The sequence below is a fragment of the Rhamphochromis longiceps genome, linkage group LG5, assembly GCF_057381845.1.
Source record: "Rhamphochromis longiceps isolate RC_006_pf linkage group LG5, R_longiceps_female_GT1.1, whole genome shotgun sequence".
Taxonomy (NCBI): Eukaryota; Metazoa; Chordata; class Actinopteri; order Cichliformes; family Cichlidae; genus Rhamphochromis; species Rhamphochromis longiceps.
In genome coordinates, this window is record NC_140561.1 from 40638613 (window position 1) to 40661632 (window position 23020).

At 42.8% G+C, this 23020-nt stretch overlaps 1 protein-coding gene across 4 annotated transcripts in view; it reads right to left on the reverse strand.

Annotated features, from left to right (window-relative positions):
- The window catches only part of pcbp4 (poly(rC) binding protein 4), a 204873-nt gene that overhangs the window by 32908 nt on the left and 148945 nt on the right, over nt 1-23020 (reverse strand). For 3 of the 4 annotated variants that reach the window (XM_085407699.1, XM_085407698.1, XM_085407700.1), the window contains 3 exons: nt 22477-22605; nt 15845-15919; nt 7791-7862 (listed from right to left, as the gene is read on the reverse strand). In XM_085407699.1, the coding sequence (XP_085263825.1) occupies nt 7791-7862; nt 15845-15919; nt 22477-22605 (276 nt within the window). The remainder of the gene's footprint in view (nt 1-7790; nt 7863-15844; nt 15920-22476; nt 22606-23020) is intronic. The other variant, XM_085407701.1, reaches the window with a different exon arrangement.

The following is a 23020-nucleotide window of genomic DNA, read 5'->3' on the forward strand; positions in this document are numbered from 1 at the left end:
ACTCGACTAAAGTGTCTTCTACGCGATCGTGGGGCGATCGTGGCTCAAGAGTTGGGAGTTCGCCTCGTAATCGGAAGGTTGCCGGTTCGAGCCCCGGCTTGGACAGTCTCGGTCGTTGTGTCCTTGGGCAAGACACTTCACCCGTTGCCTACTGGTGGTGGTCAGAGGGCCCGGTGGCGCCAGTGTCCGGCAGCCTCGCCTCTGTCAGTGCGCCCCAGGGTGGCTGTGGCTACAATGTAGCTGCCATCACCAGTGTGTGAATGTGTGGATGACTGGATATGTAAAGCGCTTTGGGGTCCTTAGGGACTAGTAAAGCGCTATATAAATACAGGCCATTTACCATTTACCATTTACGCGACTGGACTTCTTCAGTCCATGAATGTTCAGACCACCATTTCTCAGATGAGAGGTGAAACGTCTCAGAGGTGACATGGTTTTCTTTCCAAGCTCCTTAGACTATCGACCTGCACAGAAACACTAAACTGTCTTCTTCTCTTTGACACCTAAGCTAAAATCTGACGATGGCACATTTTAGCCATTCTGGTAACATCGACTTCAGGCTCCACGATGAACACACGGAAATCCAGATTTCACTGCTTTAAGCACCTCTTTTCCAAACAGCCTGCGTTACCTGCATTTAGTTAAAAGCTTCGTACTAATTTCCTCTAAAAACTCGTTGTTTACTCTCACTGAAACATGCTTAATGCCATTTCAAACACGTTATCACAGCTAATTATCCCACCGGAGAAATCCTCACAGCTGCAATCTCGAAATAAAGATTAACGTTTAATCCCAGAAATGACTCCATGACTACTGCAGATGAGTTTGTCACCAGAGCGAGAGACGCAATCATGATGTGACTCGTCACAAACGCAGTATACGAATCCTCTTCGTCTCTCAGTCGCTGCCTCCTCTTCCTCTCTCTGCAGCCTTAATAATGAATTAAAGGCGTTAATCTCCTCACGCTGTCACTGAACTCTGCATTAACCCTCCCTCCATTGCTTCTTCCATCACAGCTCTTTTCTCTAAAACCTCTTCGTTTCAAACATTCCTTCACATCCTTTTCTGCGTCTTTCTTCGTGCTCTCCTGCCATCTCTTCCCTACAGTCACGTGATGAGTACCAGCAGCTTCCTGGTTCTTCTGAGTGATTTGTGGCCACATCTTAACCAGTAATGATCACTTTCTCTGATTAAAACAAAAATCAAGTCATGCTTTTGAGTGCTGAGGTGATTCCTGTCTGACACAAAACTCTGCAGGACAAGTCCACGGTTACTGTTCAACTCTTCACTGTGTGGTGATTAAAACTTTGTCACTTTACTTTGACATCCTGAGCCTGCAGAAAACTCTGAAATAACGTGAGGACGGAGACGATTCAAGAGTTTCGGAGCTGAGACTGAGACTGTCCGGTCATTCGTACGAGCCAATCGGGAAGCTGCTGATCAGTGGACCTAACAGTCATGAGAGGAGTGTAAAAGATCTGATCGATCATCAATCCCATATGTAAGTAACAATATTCTGATAATATTCTTCACAGCAAAACTGACACTGATGTCACTCCAAAGCAGAGCGACCGATCCTCCGATGTTAAACGTCTTTTTATCGATTTGTTACCAAAGACGAGGTTTTTCTACATTTCTCTTCATTTCTCCTCCCCCAGTCTCCTCGTCTCACCCCCACCTGTCACTTCAACCCTCCGTCTCTCCTCCCATCCGTCCCATGGAGCCTCCGCTAGCTACACACACACACACACACACACACACACACACACACACACACACACACACACACACACACACACACACCCCACTTAGCTATAGTTGGCGTGCAGGCCTGTCAGTGTGATGGAGTAAAGTGCTCTTCTGTTCTACTTCGCACACTTGTGTTGTTTCTAGAGTCCTATTTGTCATCCTGTCTGTGAGCCACGCTGTCTCTGTGTCTCTGAGGACAAACAGCTGATCTGCAGCGAAGTCAGTGAGCTTAGTTTGGCTAACTTGGATCATGTAAAGCTTTTATCCCATTTAACCTGTGTGTGTTGCTGCCAGCGTGGATCTGTCTCCAGATCAGTGGCTCACAAAGATTCTCTGTTTTGGTTTCTGCTTCTTTATAATCGTCCGTTTACTTACTGCAGTTTTAGTACAATCACACAGCCGGGATGATGAACGGGAGCTGTGGCGAAGCTCCAACACAACAACGTGTCAAAGACGCTGTTTTAAAACATTTACAGGGAGTTTTACTTTCAGAACAACAGACATGCAGTTGGTGAGCGTCTGCTAGCTGTTGCTAGCTGTTGCTCGCTGTTGCTAGGTGAAACTGCTGTCAAAACCCTCCTTGTGACTGCTTTGGTCACTAACAGGTTGCCATGGTTACCTCTAGTTTATATGGAAGACGCAGACTCGTCTGCAAACATTTGCCACCTACTCGCTCAGCAAACGAAGAACGTGATGCCAACTGGAAACAGAGACGACTTATCTTCAAAGTAAAAGTTGCTCATTTTAAAATGTGTTGGTTTCAGGCTGAGGCCCGAGCTTTTACTTTGAAGGCAAACCTTCTCCACGTCCTCTCTGTGACAAGCTGCCGCTCGGTCGTTAGTTAGCAAAGCGAGTTAGTGTCTGGTGATCAAAAACAACCACAGGAGGTTTTTGGTGCAGCATCCTCACTGTGACCAGTTTCACTCGGCCAATCTCTGTGACTCAGGCAAGCTCTTTTAGCTCCTCCCCCTTAATACAAACTTTCTTCTGATTGGTTGCCTCTCACAAGCTCAAGGTCTTACCCACAGGTGGGCTGAGCTGTTGTTGTCTCAGCCTCCTGACGCACTTATGGTTCATCAACTTTAAAATCCAGTTGACTTTCTTCTCAAGTTATTTCATTCACAAACTTGGGCGTCCAAGCTGAATAAATCCACTTTAATATCAGATTTAAACATTTCTTATAGTGTGAATAAGACACGCAAAGAACAACAATGGTAAATTCTAACACACAACACGACCTGCTGAGTGACTTCATGCTTCGCGCTGATCCCAGAGACTTTATTCTAAATGTTTCACGGCTTAATTACGATTGATTTTGGCTTGAATCCTTTTCCCGATTAAGAAACAAGGAGATCATTCACCATTTGCTAAAGATGTAGCACTTTCACACCACCAGCAGTTTCTTCGGACTAAAATCTGAAATACTGGATGTCGAGAAGCCCGAGAATATAAAAATCATATTTGAAAATAAAAACTCATTTATTGTGGTAATCATTTCAATTTACCTCGAGTCAGAAGAACATTTTACAGTGAAGCAGCCGAGCTTGTATTCACTCCATTCAGCTCAAACAAGAAAAGAGAAGTTCATTCCTCTAAATTGCTTTTCCGAGGTTACCGTGTGTTTGTCTCTGCTTTTCTCCACGAGGTTTTCAGCTTCGTCGGGCAGACGCTGCCGACTGTGGATCTGGGTTTCAAAGGCAAAGGTGACGACGGGAAAAACACCGTTTAAAAACGCTGAGAGGGGATGTGTGCATCTTTTATGAAGCCATGAGCCGCTGCAGTCACACCCTCAGATGATCACTCACAGAGGCTCTGCTGGATGAAAGAATTTTAAATGTAGAAGCAACGTGGCCCGAGGCCGCTTTTAAGCCAACACGACGCAGCGATGGCGGGTTCAGCGTCTGGCTGAAGGACGTTTGGCTAATGACGGCGACACACCGGCCGCAACAACCTGACCTCAGACCGTTACGTCTGGTCTGAACACCCGCGCCCTTGACATGAAGCTATTTATGCACCAGCGCTCACCGGGGGAAAAAAACCTCGTAGAAGAGGCGCAAAATTTTATCAGATTGTAGGTTTGATTCATGCACGAGTACACGTGAGATATGTGAGAAAATCTGGATACACTTCAAGACGATAAGAGCTCAGAAATTATGCCCAGATCAGTAAGTCACATAATTTCAGTTACAGTCACACAACACACACAACAAACCCAAACACATTAAAGTGGATTTAACATACGTGCATAAACCTGACCTACAGGCTGATGTACTGCCAGCTCGCAGACTATTCATCACGCTGTCCTAAAACAGCTTAGGAGAGATTAATGGCCAAAATCTGCTATCTGCTCACTTCCTGCATGGTGCAGGTGCTGTTAGCAAAACATGAAGTCAAGAATAACGTGAACTCCTGGGCCATGAGGCGGGTTCAACACAGCAACAACGAGGCTCAGCGGTCAAACAAATACGGTTACTAAAAACGGTAAATAGAAGCAGAGTCTGTCACATGACAGTGATGGTGTAACCCGCCTACGGCCAGCAGAGCGACTTACAAAAGCTGTACGATATATGAAATACAAAGAGGTTAAACAACATACTGCAGCAGTGTGTGTGTGTGTGTGCACGCTGGTCAGTGAGGCGGGGAAAGGTGTGTTACAGTTACAAAGCCTGTCTGAAGGTCCTGAGCCTTCACACCGCGCTGTCATAGAACAGCCATTTACTCCATCAAATTAATATCCACACCTGTGTTTTTAACCAAGGATAAATATAAAACTAGAATTCAAATCTATCCTCGGACTACTACAAATATGACATCAGGTCCAGAGCAGTTTTAAAATTACTTGCAGCCAACGGGGAAAACAAAGAAAACCCCCCAAACTATATTAACTCTGAGAAAGGCTCCGTTCCCGACGCGACCCCAATATGGATAAGCGGACGAGAACGGAAGGATGGATATATTAAATCTATAAAACCAGATTTCTTGATCTTTCTTACTGATAAGAAGGACAGACAAAGCCTGTCTGTGCTCACAGGTCTGTAAAAGGAAACTGACAACGATTTCACCCCCGCTGGTCTCTGCTCTCAAACGCAGTCCGCTCCAGAGCAGGTTAGCTGCATAAGTTACCATGGTGATGTGCACGCAGGGTTAACCCTGAAGTCCTGAAACCCGCTTCGATGCAAAGACCTCTGCTCGTTCAGGCAATGACCGCCGGTCACGAGGCACCGCTCATAATCTCCAAACCTCAGCCTCAACAACCAGCATCCAAGTAACATCGACTAGAATCACCATCCCCGATGGTGCTGCATCATTTCTTTTATTATTGTATGAATCATGGTCATTATTAATACCTGTGTTTTTAAGGTATTTTGCTGGAGACATGATATTTTCCTGTAAATGTGATTAAACGTGCAGTTTTGTTGCAGGTGAGCTTCATGAGCTGCTTTAACGTGCCAGACTGCAGGTGTGTGTCTGTCTCCTAGAAACGACATTTAATTAGAGCTAATGTGCATCAGAAAACGCTCTTTGAGGGAACTCGGTGATGTTTGCATCGAGTTTACGAGTAACTTGATGAAGAAATGTTGTTAATTAACAACTCTGAGACTCCATTAGAGTCTCAAGGAAGTTTGTGGTACTCAACATATCCAGCACATCAACACACCGTGGAGCTCTGGTTCAGCTGCTGCAAAGCAGGACAGCTGTTATTGAGCATTAGAATAATGAGGCTGTATTGAGTGTTTGTGCTTTTGATAGCTTCCCACCTGCTGTACGTTTTGGATTCATTAAGCCACTTTTAAGCCTGTTTGAGGACTGTGAACATGATGGCAGCCCTCTAGGATACAAGCACATAAAAAATGACCCGTGCATTCCCCGATCCATCCTCGCAATTATAGCCAACGACTGTTTCACAGGCTCCACTCCTGCTTCATTTGTGTTTCAGAGCAAACAATGAGTCGGGGGAAAATTCGTTAACGGATGCGTTTCCTGGGAGGTGAAAGCACCGAGAGCGAGGAGGCCGACCCCTCTCAGCTTTTAACGGCGATTAAACTGGCCAGGAGGAGCTGCTCGGCATCCCCGCTCGTCTCTTCATCTTTCCCTCTCCTTCCCTGCACTTACTTTTTCCCGTCTCGATTCGTCACGTCTCTGTTCCTCCTCGATTCCGTGTTTTTCTTTGCCTGTTTTGTACTTTTTCTCCACGGCATTCGTCTTCGCTCAGCCTCGGCTATCGTGCGCCTGCATTTTGTTTGCTTTTAATGTGAAAAAGAAGATTCATGTTTACTGAGCTCCTCTGTGCAGAGGTGTTAATCTGGCATCCTTGACCGCACTGACCATCTGTTTTTACGATGCCAGTGTCGGCTGCAGCGCAGCAGCAGCATGATTGAATTCGGGTCCTTTGGCTCGCTCCCCGGCCCGAGGGAGGCGGTTGTTTACCTGCCTCACACGACCGACCGAAACAAAAAGATCTGTTGATTTAGAGCGAAAACTGAAACAAAGCACTGGCGTGTGTTGGCGATGAACCATTTAAGCAAAAAATCTGAATAAATAGGAGGCGAGCTTTTGCATTGTGTGGGGAATGAGGACCGAATGGGAAGAAAGGGTTTGATCTGCAAATTGAGTGCAGCTGAAAAACGACATAATTATCCTGAGAAAAATTCGAGTTATGTGAATAGAATTGCATAAAACAGCAAACTGAGGACTTTGCAAATAAAGACACTTGAAAGAGTTTTTCAGGAACTTTTATATTGTTCTATGAACTTTTGCCAAACACGTCACGTTTGAAACTTTGTCAAATCTTTTAGTTTAGTCAGATTTTTCTACTCCTTTCTACTAGTATTTGCAGCCAAACCCAAGGTTTGGGACCTTATTTGTCTTGATCCTCCAATGACAGGTCATCTCTCATGAGTAGCACTGGGTGCTCCAAAAGAAGCAGGCTCAGGGAGGGGCAGCCAGTAGGCGTTCTCCCAAAATGGCCCAAAGATTGTGGGACACGGCTGCAGGTTCAACCGTGCAGAAACAGGATGAGCCCAAGAAAATGAACTCCAGCAGGCCACCGGTGTGAACGTCTCTGACCAAACAATCAGACACAGACTTCATGAAGGTGTGTCTTGTGTCTTGAGGGCCATCAGTAGGCCCTGTGCTCTCGGCCCGGGACTACGGAGCCCCGTTGGCCGTAGAATACCAGCAGTGGCAGGTCCACAGCAGATGCCCTGAGTTTCTCAGAAATGAGAGCAGGTTCACCCTGAGCACACGTGACAGACGTGGAACGCTCTCATGGAGAACGTTATGTCTGTAAGATCGCTCAGCGTGAGTGTTTGGTGGTCAATCAGCGATGGACGCACAGGCCTGTACAGGCCAGGCAGCAGCACCCTGACTGCCATCAGGTATGGTGCAGTGTGTCCTGGGTTCCTCCTGGTGTACGACTGGTGTACGACATGTGGTGAGAGCGTGCAGGCAGTTCCTGGAGGATGAAGGAATCGATGCCACCGATGGTCCTCGGGCTCGTCTGATCTAAATCTAATAGAAGACCTCTTGGATGTCACCAGGTTGCCCCTCAGACTGTCCTGATCTAGGAGGACATCCCCCAGGACACCGTTCATCGTATTAGGAGCATGCGCCGCCATTTTCAGACAAGCATACAAGACAAGCACGTGGACAAACTGCTGAGTACCGTTTGGAGTTGCTGCAGTGGCTAGCCTGATGCATCATCACTTTGATTTTCAGAGCTGTGCAGGTCCTTTCATTCCTAACGCTGAGTCCATATCAGTGCTGATAGATGTGTTTTCAGTGTGTTCTCTAATCTTTTGAGCAGTGCATATATTTGTACTCGCAAAATTAAATCATTAAACTTTTACAAATGTTTGCAGGGCTTCTCATTACATCGTATAGTGAACACATTTCAGTCTGGAGCAGCTGACTGCAGCTCTAAATGTTTCCATCTTTCCAGCCCAGCTTCCAGTCAAAGCAGCTCGTTGGTAGATGGAAACAAAGGCAGTGATGCAGTGACCTTTGACCCTCGACCCTTGCCCCCAGGCGGCCATACTCACTTGCTGCAGGTCCACTCCTCCCTGTGCCACTGAGAACAGGGGGTGAGAGCCAAAGTCTGAAGCCTCGAACACCTTCAGCCGGCACAGAGAGACACAAGCAGAGTCAACGCCACGGTTAGAGCTCAGAACTGATCAAACATGAACAACCTGGTCACTGCAGAGCGGCTCGGGATCCTTCATCGCCACAGCTGTTCGACGTACAGCTAAACCTGTGTGAGGCATGCAGCGTGGACACTGTTACACACTAACTAATGTCAAGCTGGGTCAAATCTCCCCTAGAAATTAAAGTCATGCACAGTCACCTCATGAGACTATTAAACTTGAGTTAGTAAGACTATGTAAAGGAACTGAAACTGATCCCAGCTTTTACCTTATAAAGAAACAATTATTATCATACTTATGAAAGCATTATACCAACAATGTCTCACTAACTGTAAAAGCAGCAATAATTGTGTTAATTTAATAAGAAAAATGTGGCCTTTAATTTTACGAGTGTCCTTAAAAACTATTTTCTTTATGTCACTGAATCGGCTGTAAGTTGCTTTAACCTCATGTGAGCAGTGTTACTCAGCTGATTACATAAGTGTTTCCTCTGCTGCTGCAAGAGCTCAGAGTCATTGTGTATTTATTTGTAAGACATTTTGAAAAGCAAAGGTAAAGCCAGCAAAGACCAGACGCACAGAACAAGTAACAAAAACAGGTTTTCCATGTGATTCTGCAATGAGAAGCAGAAATCAGTAAGAAACCATCAAGAGTTCATTTAGTTTCCCATTTACTGCTAGATGAGAAGATGAAGTGGAGCAGAATAAATACTTTATCATTCTCTGAAAGAAAACTGCCATGTGGCAGCGTGAAGGCAGCGTGACGCCAAAGGTGTGCCGATGCTGTCAGACCGCTGAGACCGTCTCCAAAGGCCAAACTGCCTGGAGATGCACTGAAATGACTTGTTTTAACAAGTCATTTGTTTTAACAAGATGGCTGAGATTCAATTTGCATCAGTCTTATTTTTATAGCCCCCCCCCAACGGCCGGCTCAAGGTGGCGACGCTGAAAACCGGAGAAGGAACGCATGAAACGGAACAGCGACGTCACGCTTTAGTGACGTGTGCGATCGGCCAACTAGACGTTTCAATGTTACTCCTCTGCTACGCAGCACTAATAACGCCATTCGTTTAAAATATTAATATTTCACGCCAGCTAGTGATTGGTTCTTGGCTCTTATACAGCGCCCCGGCCTCTTTCTGTTGTAAATGAGGTGGAAAGTGAAGCAGATGGTTCTGCAGTACTTTGCTAATGTCATGTAGACTGTAGTGAAATAAAGTGGCATGTACTGAAGCATTAACACGTCCTGCACACGCATGTGTACAAACAACCAAAAACGCTGCAGTCTGAGGTTCTGTGTCTGAAGTTACTCACAGTTCCACACTTTTAAACATGTTTTGGTTATTGAAGGCTGTGATTAATGGAGTATTTGTAAAATGATTTGATTCCATTATTCTCAAATGTTTTCTTTACAACTAATCTTGATTTTTCCATCTAATTTATTCATCTGGTAAACGAACCATCTCTGTCTCAATGTTTTTATTATTCGTTTCTTGTTAAAAGGGATGTTTTTCCTCTCTACTGTTACCTTGTTGGGCTTCCATCATTTTTGTCTTTGCAGGTATAAAAAATAAAACTGAATGAACGTAATGTTGTGACCGGAGGTCCGACAAGCTAATCTAAGATGTCATAATTGTGTCTAAAGTTTGCAACCTGCCACTCACTGGAAATCAGTGTAGGAAGCATCAGTGCAGTAGTAATCTCACTGATCTTGGCTTATAGTAAACTAGCTTTCCCCAAACGTTAAACTGAGGACATGAAAGGGTTTCTTTAGACTCCGTCTAGCTTGAGCTTTTGTTCAAATATGCAGCTCTGCAGAATAACAAGCAAACACAACGACTGATTTCTGTCTCTGTCACTTAAACTAAAGTGCTGATGGAAAACTTTGATGCACTAAAGTTATAAAGGACCTTGTTTTATTGAATCTTCTTCAGCATTGATTTTACTTTACATGAGATTTTAGGGTTTCGAGTTGATGAAATACAAACTGTCCCACCGCTGACTGCAGCAGCGCCTCAGAGTTCATCCACAAATAACCAAATGCCCCAGACAACTACGCAGAGAGACGTCCAAGTCAATCTCCAAACAATCTGTGCTGCAGTCCAGTGATGTGTGACCAAGTACAGACAGATCTCAGTTGTGCCACTCTCTTAGGGAAAAATAAAAATCATGCAGGTCTCGGACTGACCAAATGACAACCTGCGCGCTGCTAAGCTCCGATGCACCGTCGAGCCTGAGCGCACACGGCAAGATTTCTGCAACCAATTAAGCATCAGAGTTTTCAAAGCAAACTTTTCAGAATTCAAGGTACTTTGAAAACCCTACAGGGAGAAATCGTGCAGGATTTTTCTACTTTGGTTTTGTTATGCGTGAGCAGAAAGTGCTAATTGGGGGCAAACGAGGTCAGAATATTTGGATCATTCAGCTTTCATTCAGTTCAATTCTCTGGTTTACAAAAACAACACCAGGGTGACAAATATCAGGCTCATAACAGTTAATATCCACATTTAGTATTCAATGATATCAGTGAACTTATTATTTCTGTGGCTCTTAAAGTATGCAAGCATGAGATGAGCATACAGGGAGTGCAGAATTATTAGGCAAGTTGTATTTTTGAGGAATAATGTTATTATTGAACAACAACCATGTTCTCAATGAACCCAAAACACTCATTAATATCAAAGCTGAATGTTTTTGGAAGTAGTTTTTAGTTTGTTTTTAGTTTTAGCTATTTTAGGGGGATATCTGTGTGTGCAGGTGACTATTACTGTGCATAATTATTAGGCAACGTAACAAAAAACAAATATATATATATATATATATATATATATATATATATATATATATATATATATATATATATATATATATATATATATATATATATATATACCCATTTCAATGATTTATTTTTACCAGTGAAACCAATATAACATCTCCACATTCACAAATATACATTTCTGACATTCAAAAACAAAACAAAAACAAGTCAGCGACCAATATAGCCACCTTTCTTTGCAAGGACACTCAAAAGCCTGCCATCCATGGATTCTGTCAGTGTTTTGATCTGTTCACCATCAACATTGCGTGCAGCAGCAACCACAGCCTCCCAGACACTGTTCAGAGAGGTGTACTGTTTTCCCTCCTTGTAAATCTCACATTTGATGATGGACCACAGGTTCTCAATGGGGTTCAGATCAGGTGAACAAGGAGGCCATGTCATTAGTTTTTCTTCTTTTATACCCTTTCTTGCAGCCACGCTGTGGAGTACTTGGACGCGTGTGATGGAGCATTGTCCTGCATGAAAATCATGTTTTTCTTGAAGGATGCAGACTTCTTCCTGTACCACTGCTTGAAGAAGGTGTCTTCCAGAAACTGGCAGTAGGACTGGGAGTTGAGCTTGACTCCATCCTCAACCCGAAAAGGTCTCACAAGCTCATCTTTGATGATACCAGCCCAAACCAGTACTCCACCTCCACCTTGCTGGCATCTGAGTCGGACTGGAGCTCTCTGCCCTTTACCAATCCAGCCACGGGTCCATCCATCTGGCCCATCAAGACTCACTCTCATTTCATCAGTCCATAAAACCTTAGAAAAACCAGTCTTGAGATATTTCTTGGCCCAGTCTTGACGTTTCAGCTTGTGTGTCTTGTTCAGTGGTGGTCGTCTTTCAGCCTTTCTTACCTTGGCCATGTCTCTGAGTATTGCACACCTTGTGCTTTTGGGCACTCCAGTGATGTTGCAGCTCTGAAATATGGCCAAACTGGTGGCAAGTGGCATCTTGGCAGCTGCACGCTTGACTTTTCTCAGTTCATGGGCAGTTATTTTGCGCCTTGGTTTTTCCACACGCTTCTTGCGACCCTGTTGACTATTTTGAATGAAACGCTTGATTGTTCGATGATCACGCTTCAGAAGCTTTGCAATTTTGAGACTGCTGCATCCCTCTGCAAGATATCTCACTATTTTTGACTTTTCTGAGCCTGTCAAGTCCTTCTTTCGACCCATTTTGCCAAAGGAAAGGACGTTGCCTAATAATTATGCACACCTGATATAGGGTGTTGATGTCATTAGACCACACCCCTTCTCATTACAGAGATGCACATCACCTAATATGCTTAATTGGTAGTAGGCTTTCGAGCCTATACAGCTTGGAGTAAGACAACATGCATGAAGAGGATGATGTGGACAAAATACTCATTTGCCTAATAATTCTGCACTCCCTGTACTCAGTGCAAAATGATCTTGCTCGCAATTCTGAGGCTGTTTCAATTTTAACAATCACGTCGATTATCATGAAGTCTTTTTCTGTTTTATATTCATAAATCACCAAATGCTACAAACCATGAAGCTGTTCTTTGTCACTAAGCCAAATCAACCTATCAGCACACAGGAAGGCTGCATTCATGCTAACTGGGTCTCTAGAAGGAGAGATGTTTGTTGTCACCACTGCCTGACCTGTGAGCTTTTAGCCCCAACTCAGCATCTTCAGGCTGTCTTCCTCTGGTGTGTTGGGTTTGATGAAAAATTAAATGTAGCAGAATCTGGATGATTCTGAGGAACGAAACATGCTGCTTGTGCTTCTGTAGCTTCAGTTTCTTTAGAAATCTGGACGACCACATTTCCAGTTTGTGCCTTGTCGATAAGAGTCAATAACAGTGGTGTAATCCAAGCTCAACAAGAACAACTTTACAAGGTCAACGGGTTAAACGGGAAGGATGTGACTGCGGTACGCTGGGAATCTCTGGGGTTACGCTTAAAGAAACACACAGAGAGATTTTGTAGCACAGCCGTAACACAGTGACTCACAAAGGGCCATAAATGTGTTTCTACTGACTGTCAAAGGGCCAAGAGACTCCCAGACTTAAGCTAGCAGAGGCACAAAGAGTCTTAACAGCAGCTTCTCGTGCTTCTAGCTGTCATTTCACTGCAGGGACTTTCCCCAGGACTAAGAAACTTAGAAAGATATAAAATCCTCTACCTGTGTTTACACTGGAGCAGCCTTGGGCTAAATGTTGAGCCACTTCTACCCAGAACATGTTTTTCTCTGTCGATTAATACTTTCTGTAAATGCAGGAACGTTTAGGTCGGGGTTTATGGCGCTCAGCATCACTGAGCATTTATTTTAGTAGATGTCACAGTTTCATTTGTAAACTCTGCAAATGCAAACAAGTAAAATATGTGCTGTTTTTGTTCAATAACACTTGGAGAAACATTATTAGGCTTGTGGAGATCAGGGAAATTATTTTGCTGCTATTGTCCAGATTAATAATATAATCTACAGTATTGATATTGCATTCAGATGTTTAAACAGTGTGTGTCTTTCAGAAAGCCACAGGCTGACAGGAAATTGCAGGTTTGCAGAGTGTGCCTGTTGCAGAACTGAAACCGAAAGCAGGGTCTAAGTGCAGGTTATTCTGAGGATTACATGTAAGGATGAGCCTCTGTTCTGGTGAAAAGTCAGAAGTGCAACGGGTGAGATGAGAGAGCATTTAAGGACGACACACACACACACACACACTCAGTTAGAGAGAATCATTTATAGGTGAGAGGTTAATCATGTTGTCTTGTAACTGCGGGTTTGGAGAAGCGGGTTGACAGGAAACATCTGCCATGAAGACAGAGACAATGTTCCTTTTCAAACTGTGTTAAAAGTCATTGTGGTTTTGAATTGACGTATGCAAATATTCTATCTGATGACGCATGAGCGGGCGTCATTAAATTCAAACCCTGATGGTATAAAAAATCTGTTTATGCTTTGATTGGTTGGAAATCAGCGCTGTCTGCGAACGGAGCTGGTCTTCCCACGCGTGTATTTAATTAAAATCAATTGTTTGACCAAGCACTTGGACCATGGTTGTTTGTACTCTCCTTCCTCAATATTTGAACCTTAACATTTGGGGGCTTCGTCCGGTGGTTGAGGAGGGAGAGAATTGGAGGTGTAGACGGAGAAATTCGGTGGTCCGTGGTGGTCAGACAGACAGGCGTGAGACCCGGCAACCAAACTGAGTGGACAGGCGCCTTTATAAAAGAAGTAGGCACAGGCCTGTTGATTTTATCAATAAATAATCTAGATTTTCCTTTCCAACCTTGACTATAATCCTCTAACACCATGATACAATTACCTAAATCAGTTCCACATGGTGATCTATTACAATGAGTTATTGGTTTAATCTGAAGATCCCCAATAGACAGTGTAATCGTCAGAAATGGGACTTGATGTGATTATACTGACAACCAATCCCTGCAGCCTGAAGAGCATCTTGGCAGAATAAGTGGTAAGAAGGCAAAAAGCATCGTTTCTTATTATATCTTTACTTTAAATTATCTTTAAGACAGCAAATCCATTGTTTTGTTTTTACTACGAGGTGGATTCCCACTGATTACCTTCGAATCTGCAGACAAACATCTAATTTCATTTTTCAGGTTTTCTACATCGATTGCAGATTGCATCCTATTTGTGCAACCTTGTTTTTCTTACCTGAATAAAAGATGTCACAACAAAATAAAGTGTTTCATGCACATTTTGTAAAAAATATTAAGACCTTTGAAGGAAAATCTAAGTTAATTTTGAGATCACCGATCATGTAATATGCACCAGGGCACCAGCCCAAACATGTCTAAGGCAAATTTATAGAAACTACAAGATAGTTTTAAGTTGAACTCAAATATATTTGACACCAGTGTCTTTCCATTATGAGGTGTTCCAAACAAGGAAAAGTTCAGCTACAAACAAACAATATCTTAATCGTAGCCTTAGATGGGTCACCAATGACCTGATAGATGTCCATCTGATCTTACATGATGCAAAGTTTTGCCCTATTTTGGAACAAAAACCATTTTCCACAAATTCCTGGTTATAGAATCAGATTGTATCTAAAAGTGAATCAAGTTCAACCAGTCCCCATATTTGTTCAAATCCGTCCCCAGCCTTTCAAGGATGCTATCAAATGGATGATCACATGACTTCCCTGGAAGAGATAACAATCTGGTCTGGAAATAAAAATCTCATATAGTAGAATTTGGTGAAAACGTTCCAATCCAACAAATTCATTCACAGAAACACAGACAAACCAAGGTTTCCTCTCCAGCAGCGACAAATGTTTTCTCTAGTGAATACTTAAGAATTGTGAGTCGTCATAAAAAAGCATCATTTTATCATACTGAACTGGTGTGACAGGAGCCGCCTACACCCTACAACTTAGCAAGTGGACTGTGTGTGTGTACACATCCATACTTGTATTACTGATGTTGTGGGGACATAAATCTATTTAATGACTTGCGGGGACCTCGGTTTTTTGTGAGGACCAAAAGTTGCCTGTTGAGCCATTTGAAGGAAATTGCTGTTCTAGATTAAGTTTAGTCTACATCCAGGAAATTAAAGTAAGGCAGTTTGATCTCCTCTGAAAAGATGGAAACATGACTGTGTCTGTGCATGGAAAAAACATAAGAGGGTAAGCGACCATGTGGGTATTCTGTCTGACACTGAAATTGCAAACCAAAGCATATTCTTGAATAATAAATTATGTATCGACTCACTCATCCGTCCACTCCTCCATCTCTTCCTCAGTACTCCCATACATCCATCATTTCTTCATACCTCCCTAAATCCCCTTCATCTACGCGTCTATCTGACCCATTAATCCGTCCGCCCGTGCCTCTCTCACCAACATCTCTGCCTCTCCTCCTTTCATGCTTCCTTCTGTTACCTGATTTTCTTCCGTCTATAAATCTGTTTGTTCTGCTTTCATTAATCATTTCCTTTATTCTGCCACTCTCATACTACTTTCATCACCGGATACCTGCATTATTTTGTTCTGTCTGCTCCATCTATCATTTTCCTGCCGTCTTGCACATTTTATGTTTTGCTCCCTGTTACGGTTCATCTGAAGGACCTTTACAGTGGTACATGATTTCCAGCAGGATGTTAATTACCATCATTCTCCAACAGCTTACCTGGTTTCCTGCCAGCAGTACAGTTCCCGGAGTCGGGCTGGGTCGGTATGGAATAGTCGCTCCTTTTGGTGGAGACTACAGATAAAGAAAAGACAGTCAGAGGTGAGGTTATAGGCACAAACATATGAAGAATCTTAAGGTGGTGGTGGCAAATAATGGGGTCCAATTATGTGCTGGCATCAGCGTTGGGAAGGTTACCTCTAAAATGTATTCCACTACAGATTATATGACGAATATTCTGAATACTTTGGATTACTTTATGTATATATATACTTTATATACTTACTTTTTATATTATCATGCTTTTTACAACTACATGAATCTCCTATTGCTGTGTGATTTATTACTATTACTGAAGGTTACTCTCCACACCAACACCAACCAGATGTTTAAATCTTAATATAAATGAGTAACAGTAGGTGGACATTAGGTAAGGCTGCACTTTTTGCAGCGATCTCGTGTAGAAAACTATTCTGGAACTTATTATTTCGGAGGAAAACACAAACGCAGCGTACAGTCGAGTCTTAACAGCTTACTTACAGCTGGGCTCGTCAGGCTCTCTGTTTGGCTGCAGTGGTTATTATTATATTTACATGCTTCCAGCTCCCGTTTCTGCTCCGTGACAGCTCGTACTTTCTTTAGGGCGATGCCTGTAACACTCTGCCTATTGCCTTCATATTAAATCATTTTTTGAATAATAATTTTTAAAAATATTTCTTCACATCACTATTCGGGGCACAAGTAGAGGAGACATGGGCCATGAGATTGAGACACAGACATCAGAGCCTCTTAATGTGTGTTTTGTTTGGGTTTCCACCAGCCTGGAATTACCAAAAACAGAGAGGACACAGCCGAGCATATGAAACAGGAAAAGACCGCCGTGTAATCCATTTATTTCAACAAAGTAACTGTATTCTGAATACCACCTTTTTAAACGGTAACTGTAACGGAATACAGTTACTCATATTTTGTATTTTAAGTATGTAATGCTGGTACATGTACTCCGTTACTCCCCAACACTGGCTGGCATCTGTGAAAGCAACGTCAATAGAAAGTCAATTGTAGTGCTGAGCTGTGTTTTACCATTGTGTGTGTGTCTCACTGTTATTCAAGGGCAAAACCAGCTGCTTTATATCTTTAGCATGAAATCAGTGTTGAAACATTGGAAGGCGAGTGTTGGAATAATAACTTACAAATCTGACTCCCCATTGAGGCGCTTGTGTTTAATAGATTGGGTTTAACACTAAAAACTACTTGGTTAGTTTAGGGATGAGCTTGCGATATGGGTTAAAGGTACTTTTTGTCATTACCCTGTTTAAATTTTAACCACCAAGGCAACATTTTACCAGCGTTGTGATGAAACATTTTTGGATGTGTCCTGTGGTTTCCTTGACTTTTGAGGTGGGAGATATCATCAGCCCTACCCTCTGAGACTGTACACCAAACCCCAAGAACAACTGGTGCGTTGAAGGCCTTGAGTGCGAGAGCGGCTGACCTGAGATAATGGATAACAGCTCTACCCTGGATCCTCCTGGCCGATTACGAAGACTACGTGAAGCATCCTCTGAAAGTCTACTAGAAGATGTGACATCTGGACAGTCCCTACTACCACTAGAGCAGGGCGATATGACCAAAAATATTTATCACGATATACATTTGAAAATTTGCAATAACGATATAACTGATGATATAATTAATGATGGATTGCATTTCTATAGCGCTTTTCGAGACCCTCAAAGCGCTTCACAATTCCACTATTCATTTACACTCACATTCACACACTGGTGGAGGCAGCTACAGGTACAGCTGCCCTGGGGCAGACTGACAGAAGCGAGGCTGCCATATCGCACCATCGGCCCCTCTGGCCAACACCAGTAGGCGGTAGGTGAAATGTCTTGCCCAAGGACACAGTGACCAAGACTGTACGAGCCGGGGCTCGAACCGGCAACCTTCCAATCACAAGACGAACTGTAGTGTAGTAGTGAACCAGCAGAGGAAGAGACCCGTAGTGATAGATGTAGCGATACCGAGTGATAGCAACATCAAGAAGAAGGAACATGAGAACCTGGGAAGTACCAATGGCTGAAAGAGCAGCTCAAGAAGATGCGGAGGGTGAAGGTAACCGTTGTAATCGCAGCACTCGGTGCAGTGACCCCAAAGCTAGGGGAGTGGCTCCTGCAGATCCCAGGAACAACATCCGAGATCTCTGTCCAGTAGAGCTCCCAGGCCTCTGGCTGAGGACCCGAGCTTGCAGTGGGGGATTTTTTTTTGGACATACACATTAATACACAGTAGTGACGACATCGGAGTGGTAGGTCCACTTCACTGATGCCATAATCTAAGCAAAAACCATCAGTGGTTATATAGTAAGGGCACTAAATTGATTGATTGCTGATAGTTGCACCAACTGTGGTCACCCAAAAAATAGTGGATGGCAGTTCTGGCTGCAGGAGAACAGCAGAACCTCTAACATTACAGATATGCTTTTATGTTTTTCCAACTTGGAAGGATTTAGTTAAAAAGACTACGAGATAGATCTTTAAATGCATAAAGCTCATCATTTAATATGTGATAAGTTTTGCTGCTGAAAACTATCATTTTTTATAGAAGCAGAAGGGGGTTCAATACTTCAGAGGCTGGGAAACAACCGTGCTTTATATTTAATTTGGGATATTAAGCCTATTAAGCCTGTACAGTACATTCTCTGAGTGACTGATCATCAAGTGTCGGCTAATGTTTCATCCATTTTTATCTTATTGTGTGTTTGGTGCAACAGGGAGACATCAAAGGGACATTAAGCAGCAACATGAGTTTATTTCATTATTGCTGCACAACATCATAAAAGCCAAGTGGCTCTTATTTAAACTTGCTGTGCTGCTGGATTGTTGTGTTTGTCTGAATTGCTGATGCGGTTGAAATGAGGGAATCACGGCTTTTCCTGCTGCATGCTGAGCGCTTTTATTACACAGGCACTCTACTAATGTCATATTCATCATGCTGCGATCCACTGCAGCTCATTAAGTTCTGGTTGTAGGATACACCCAGAGAGTCTAGGCTAATTGTTTTAGCTGATGAGATTCTTAATGATGACCTGTCAGCGCTCAATTTAAATATGAATACGTAATCAAATGAAACAAGTTTTCACATATTCTGCAAAACATTTGGCTTTGCAGAACAGGATTCCCCCTCACACTCATTCACAGTTTGCACAGAGGTGGGGGGGGGGGGTGACCGGTGGACCCCAGAGACTGGGATTTCTCACATCACGGGCCCTGCATGTTGATAATTCATATTTACTTCAGCCTTTATATTTTTCATTTATGTGTGCATTTTATAAATGCTTTCTCTTATAGTTTTTATGGTAATAGTAGGGCATTAAGATACAAGAAGGTAATCTGTGGAAATCGCTTACTTTCCAAAGTAATGTCCAATATCCATCCCACTCTTGTATCAACTAGGGCTGCCACAAACGATTATTTTGATAGTCGACTAGTCTAATCGACTAATCAGATCATGCATCCATTGGACGTAAAACTACAGCTTATTGCACCAGCATGCATCTGATCTTATATAACTATCATTAGCTTACAGCTGGAAGTGTTTAAGGTATGTGCTAACTAAAAATAAAGACAAGATGATAGTTTATTAAACCTTTAGTGAAATTTGCAGATTGTAGCAACAAACCGAAAGGCCCCCAAATTGTGTGCCGATGTGTGCAAGTTGTTGGTGACAAAGTCCATTGAAGACGAACATATTTTTTTGCAGTACTGTAACGTAACATTTACAGCTATCAATATGAGTAAGTAGCTCGCTGTTTACGCTAATGTTAGCAGCTAACTAGCCAATTCGCTTACTGAGATGACTGTACCACTTCGTCATCAGAAGCCATGACGTGCTTCCTTTTCAGATGCTCGTGCATCGCCGTCGTGCCGCCATGGAAGGCAAGTTCCATTGTGCAGATTTTGCATTGGACATTATTCTTCTTTATGCTCCCAGACTTAACTTTGGCATCCTTGTAGATGCATTGCTGCCATCTTCTGTTTCAGTCTGTTATTACCCTCTTAAATCCTACTACTTATTCCAGCGTCTTTCAGGATCTTACAAGGTTCAAACGACGCGTCGACTATTGAATTAGTCGTCAACGATTTTGTCGACAAATCGTGGCAGCCCTAGTATCAACAGCACTCAAATATAAGTAAGTGGGTAACAAGAGGCTAGAACTGGGGTAAAAATGTGCAAACACACACGTCTGTGAGGCAGACAGAAATATATCCTGGTAACAATGTGATAACCTGCCATTATAATGACGCAATGCTGATTAATGCTTTAATATATGAGGATATTGTTCCTACCTCAGTACCCCACTATTACTTTACAGTTTAAGTGATACATATATTTTGTCTTCATGGATTGAGTTTTTACAATAAAAAGGGAAAAAAAGGAAGTTTAAAAGTACAAAAACAATGCAGTTCCTGTAATGTCCACTTGAGGCAGTGCTAACTGACTCTCGTGCTAAAACATCCAAAATTTCACCAGAAAACAAACAAACAAACAAACAAACAAACAAACATATTTACACTTTATAATATAACAACTGTACGTGGGATAGTTTGTCTTTCTCTTTTTTATTTTTAAATGTATTAAGGCTTAAAGTTGGGGACATGGGCGCTTTGGCTGAGAGCTGGCTGTCTGAGCAGTTCAGGTACTTTATATAAGGTTGGGAAAACCTGCAGTCAGCTGAGACTGAAAACACTACGTCCAGATGAACAGAATCAATTTTTTTCCGTCTATATTGGCATTTTTGTTGAGTTCTGAGATTTCGTTCCCTCTAAATTCACCGTGGAATAAAGTGAAGCTGCAGCAGAAACCTCTACTCTACGTCCGACAACAGGACTTCACAGAAAAATAGATTTCTCATTCATTTATCCCAACGTGCTGTTTGGATGCATCACTTCCAAGCATGCACAGGGTGGACGGCAGGGAGACAACAGTCCATCAGAGGACCAAAGTACATCAAAAGATTTCTTACTGAGATCAAACAAAGTGTGAATGGAGGCATGCAACTTCACATTGACAGTAAGTACCAGCACTTGAAAGTGAATGAAGTTTAAATAAGGTCAGCATTTTTATTTCTTTTCTGCTCCTCCTTTCTCATCGCAGATTAAGGTGCTTGGAGTACCAATGAGCTCCTGAAGCCTTTGATTTCTCAGTTTCTGCTTCTAATCCTCGAGACGTGCTCTCCTTAATGACTGCAGTCTCTGATTAATTATAATACAATCATGAATTATAAATTTTACTTTTTCCATTTTGAAGATTATTGGAAAGGAGCACGAAATCTCACAAAAATGTAATGTAGTGGTAATAAAGCGCAGACGAGTGTGCATCATTACAGAGCCGCTGCATAAATTTTTAAAAGAATCACTCCTGCGGCTCTGTTATTTCAAAATTAGCATCAGGTTGCATCAGATGAAGAAAAAAGCTTTGTGTCTTGAGTGTCACGAGTGTGATGGTAATAATAGATCAGGGAAGGATGGCGATGATGCTCGTGTCACAAAATGACAAATCTAGAAATACCGATACGAAGAGAAAGCCTTGAACTAATCACGTAAGATGATGTCAGACATTTTGACTAATTATTAAGGTGTAAAGGTTAGCTTAGAAAAGGATGAAGGCACATAAGGCTGTTGTCATAGCAACCACCCACCAGATAATGCACACATCCAAAAAACAAAAACTTGCACTGAGGAGAAATGTGCACCAAAGCAGCTGCAATGTGTGAAAACAGGAATGCTGAAAAAGCAGCGTTAAAGGTGTTTGAGGCAGTGATGAACCTGCAGAGCATCAGCCACAGACTGTATGCAATGAATGGAGACACTCTGATGTCACCAACTAGTATTTTAAAACCTCAACGTTAGTATTTTAGCTAACGTAATATCATGTTTAATGGAGCCAGAAGGTTCATCACTGCCTCAAACACCTTTAACGCCTTGCTTTTTCACACCTTGCATTTCATTTCTCTGCAGATAAAAGGTTTTTTAGGGTCTGCTAAGTCATCAGGTTAGCAAGCAACATCAATAGACTGCATGCTTCCCTCACACAAACACAGACACCATGTAAAAATATAAAATCCTAGAAGGAGGTCACACTTTTTGGACGATCTGTTAATACAACTAGCCCCACAGCAGCCATATCATTGGTCAGATAATTAAAAATCCTCTAAAAGGCTCCACAAACACATTCGCTGACTCCAGTTAGTTGAGGTGAAGCCTAGCAGACAGCTAGCAGCTATGACCGCCTGTGTCACCATTCACCTCTTAGTCAGAGAGGCCACGCCCCTAATGATGTTATGAAGAGGGAAAATCTCCATAGAGACCAAAATGGTTTTTGTACCAGGTTGTAAACATGTTTATTTCTGCTGTAAAGTTTTAACACGGGAGTCTATGGGGACTGACTCACTGCTGGAGCCACCCCCGAGTGGCCTTTAGCGGAACTGCAGCTGTTGGAGTTTCCACACAGGCTCTGGTTTTCAGCCCCAAACTTCACAGCTTTGTGGAAACCAGGCATTTGAACATTTTCTACAGTACTTTCTCGTTAATTTCACTCAGTTTTCCTGTTTGGCCTCACTCACGTACCTCGAGGATTACAGTGCAGATGAGTTTAACACACTGGATGATGGCGTCCTGGCTCCCTGATATCGTCACTTCTCTCTCTGTGGAGTTGGGGAGGAGGTCACCTGCCACCTGAACCTGCGCACCTGTCGTCTGTACACACAAAGAAACACACACAGCAGTGATTCTGTACCCTAAAAATATAAGCAGAGAGAATGCTGTCAGATGCTACATGAGGCCCCAAAAAGTGTTTTTTGACAACTCAGAAGGTCACGTGTCAGATTGTATATTAATAGACATGAAGTTCACGCACTCAAAGTTAAGCAAAGACTATTCAAAGTGGTAGTTTCAGGATATTTAGTAAGAAAGCCAAAGCGAAATGAATAAAAGTTTCAGCGCTTGTGGAATTCAGATCTAGTAAAGCGCTGTACAAATACAGGCCATTTACCATTTTCCCTTAATTAGCTGGCTCATGCTGCGGCGGATGCTGTCAGATGTGCGACCCAACATTCACACTGAAGCCTTTGTGAAGTTTTCAAGGTCTTGTTTCACACTGTGTGTGTTCACA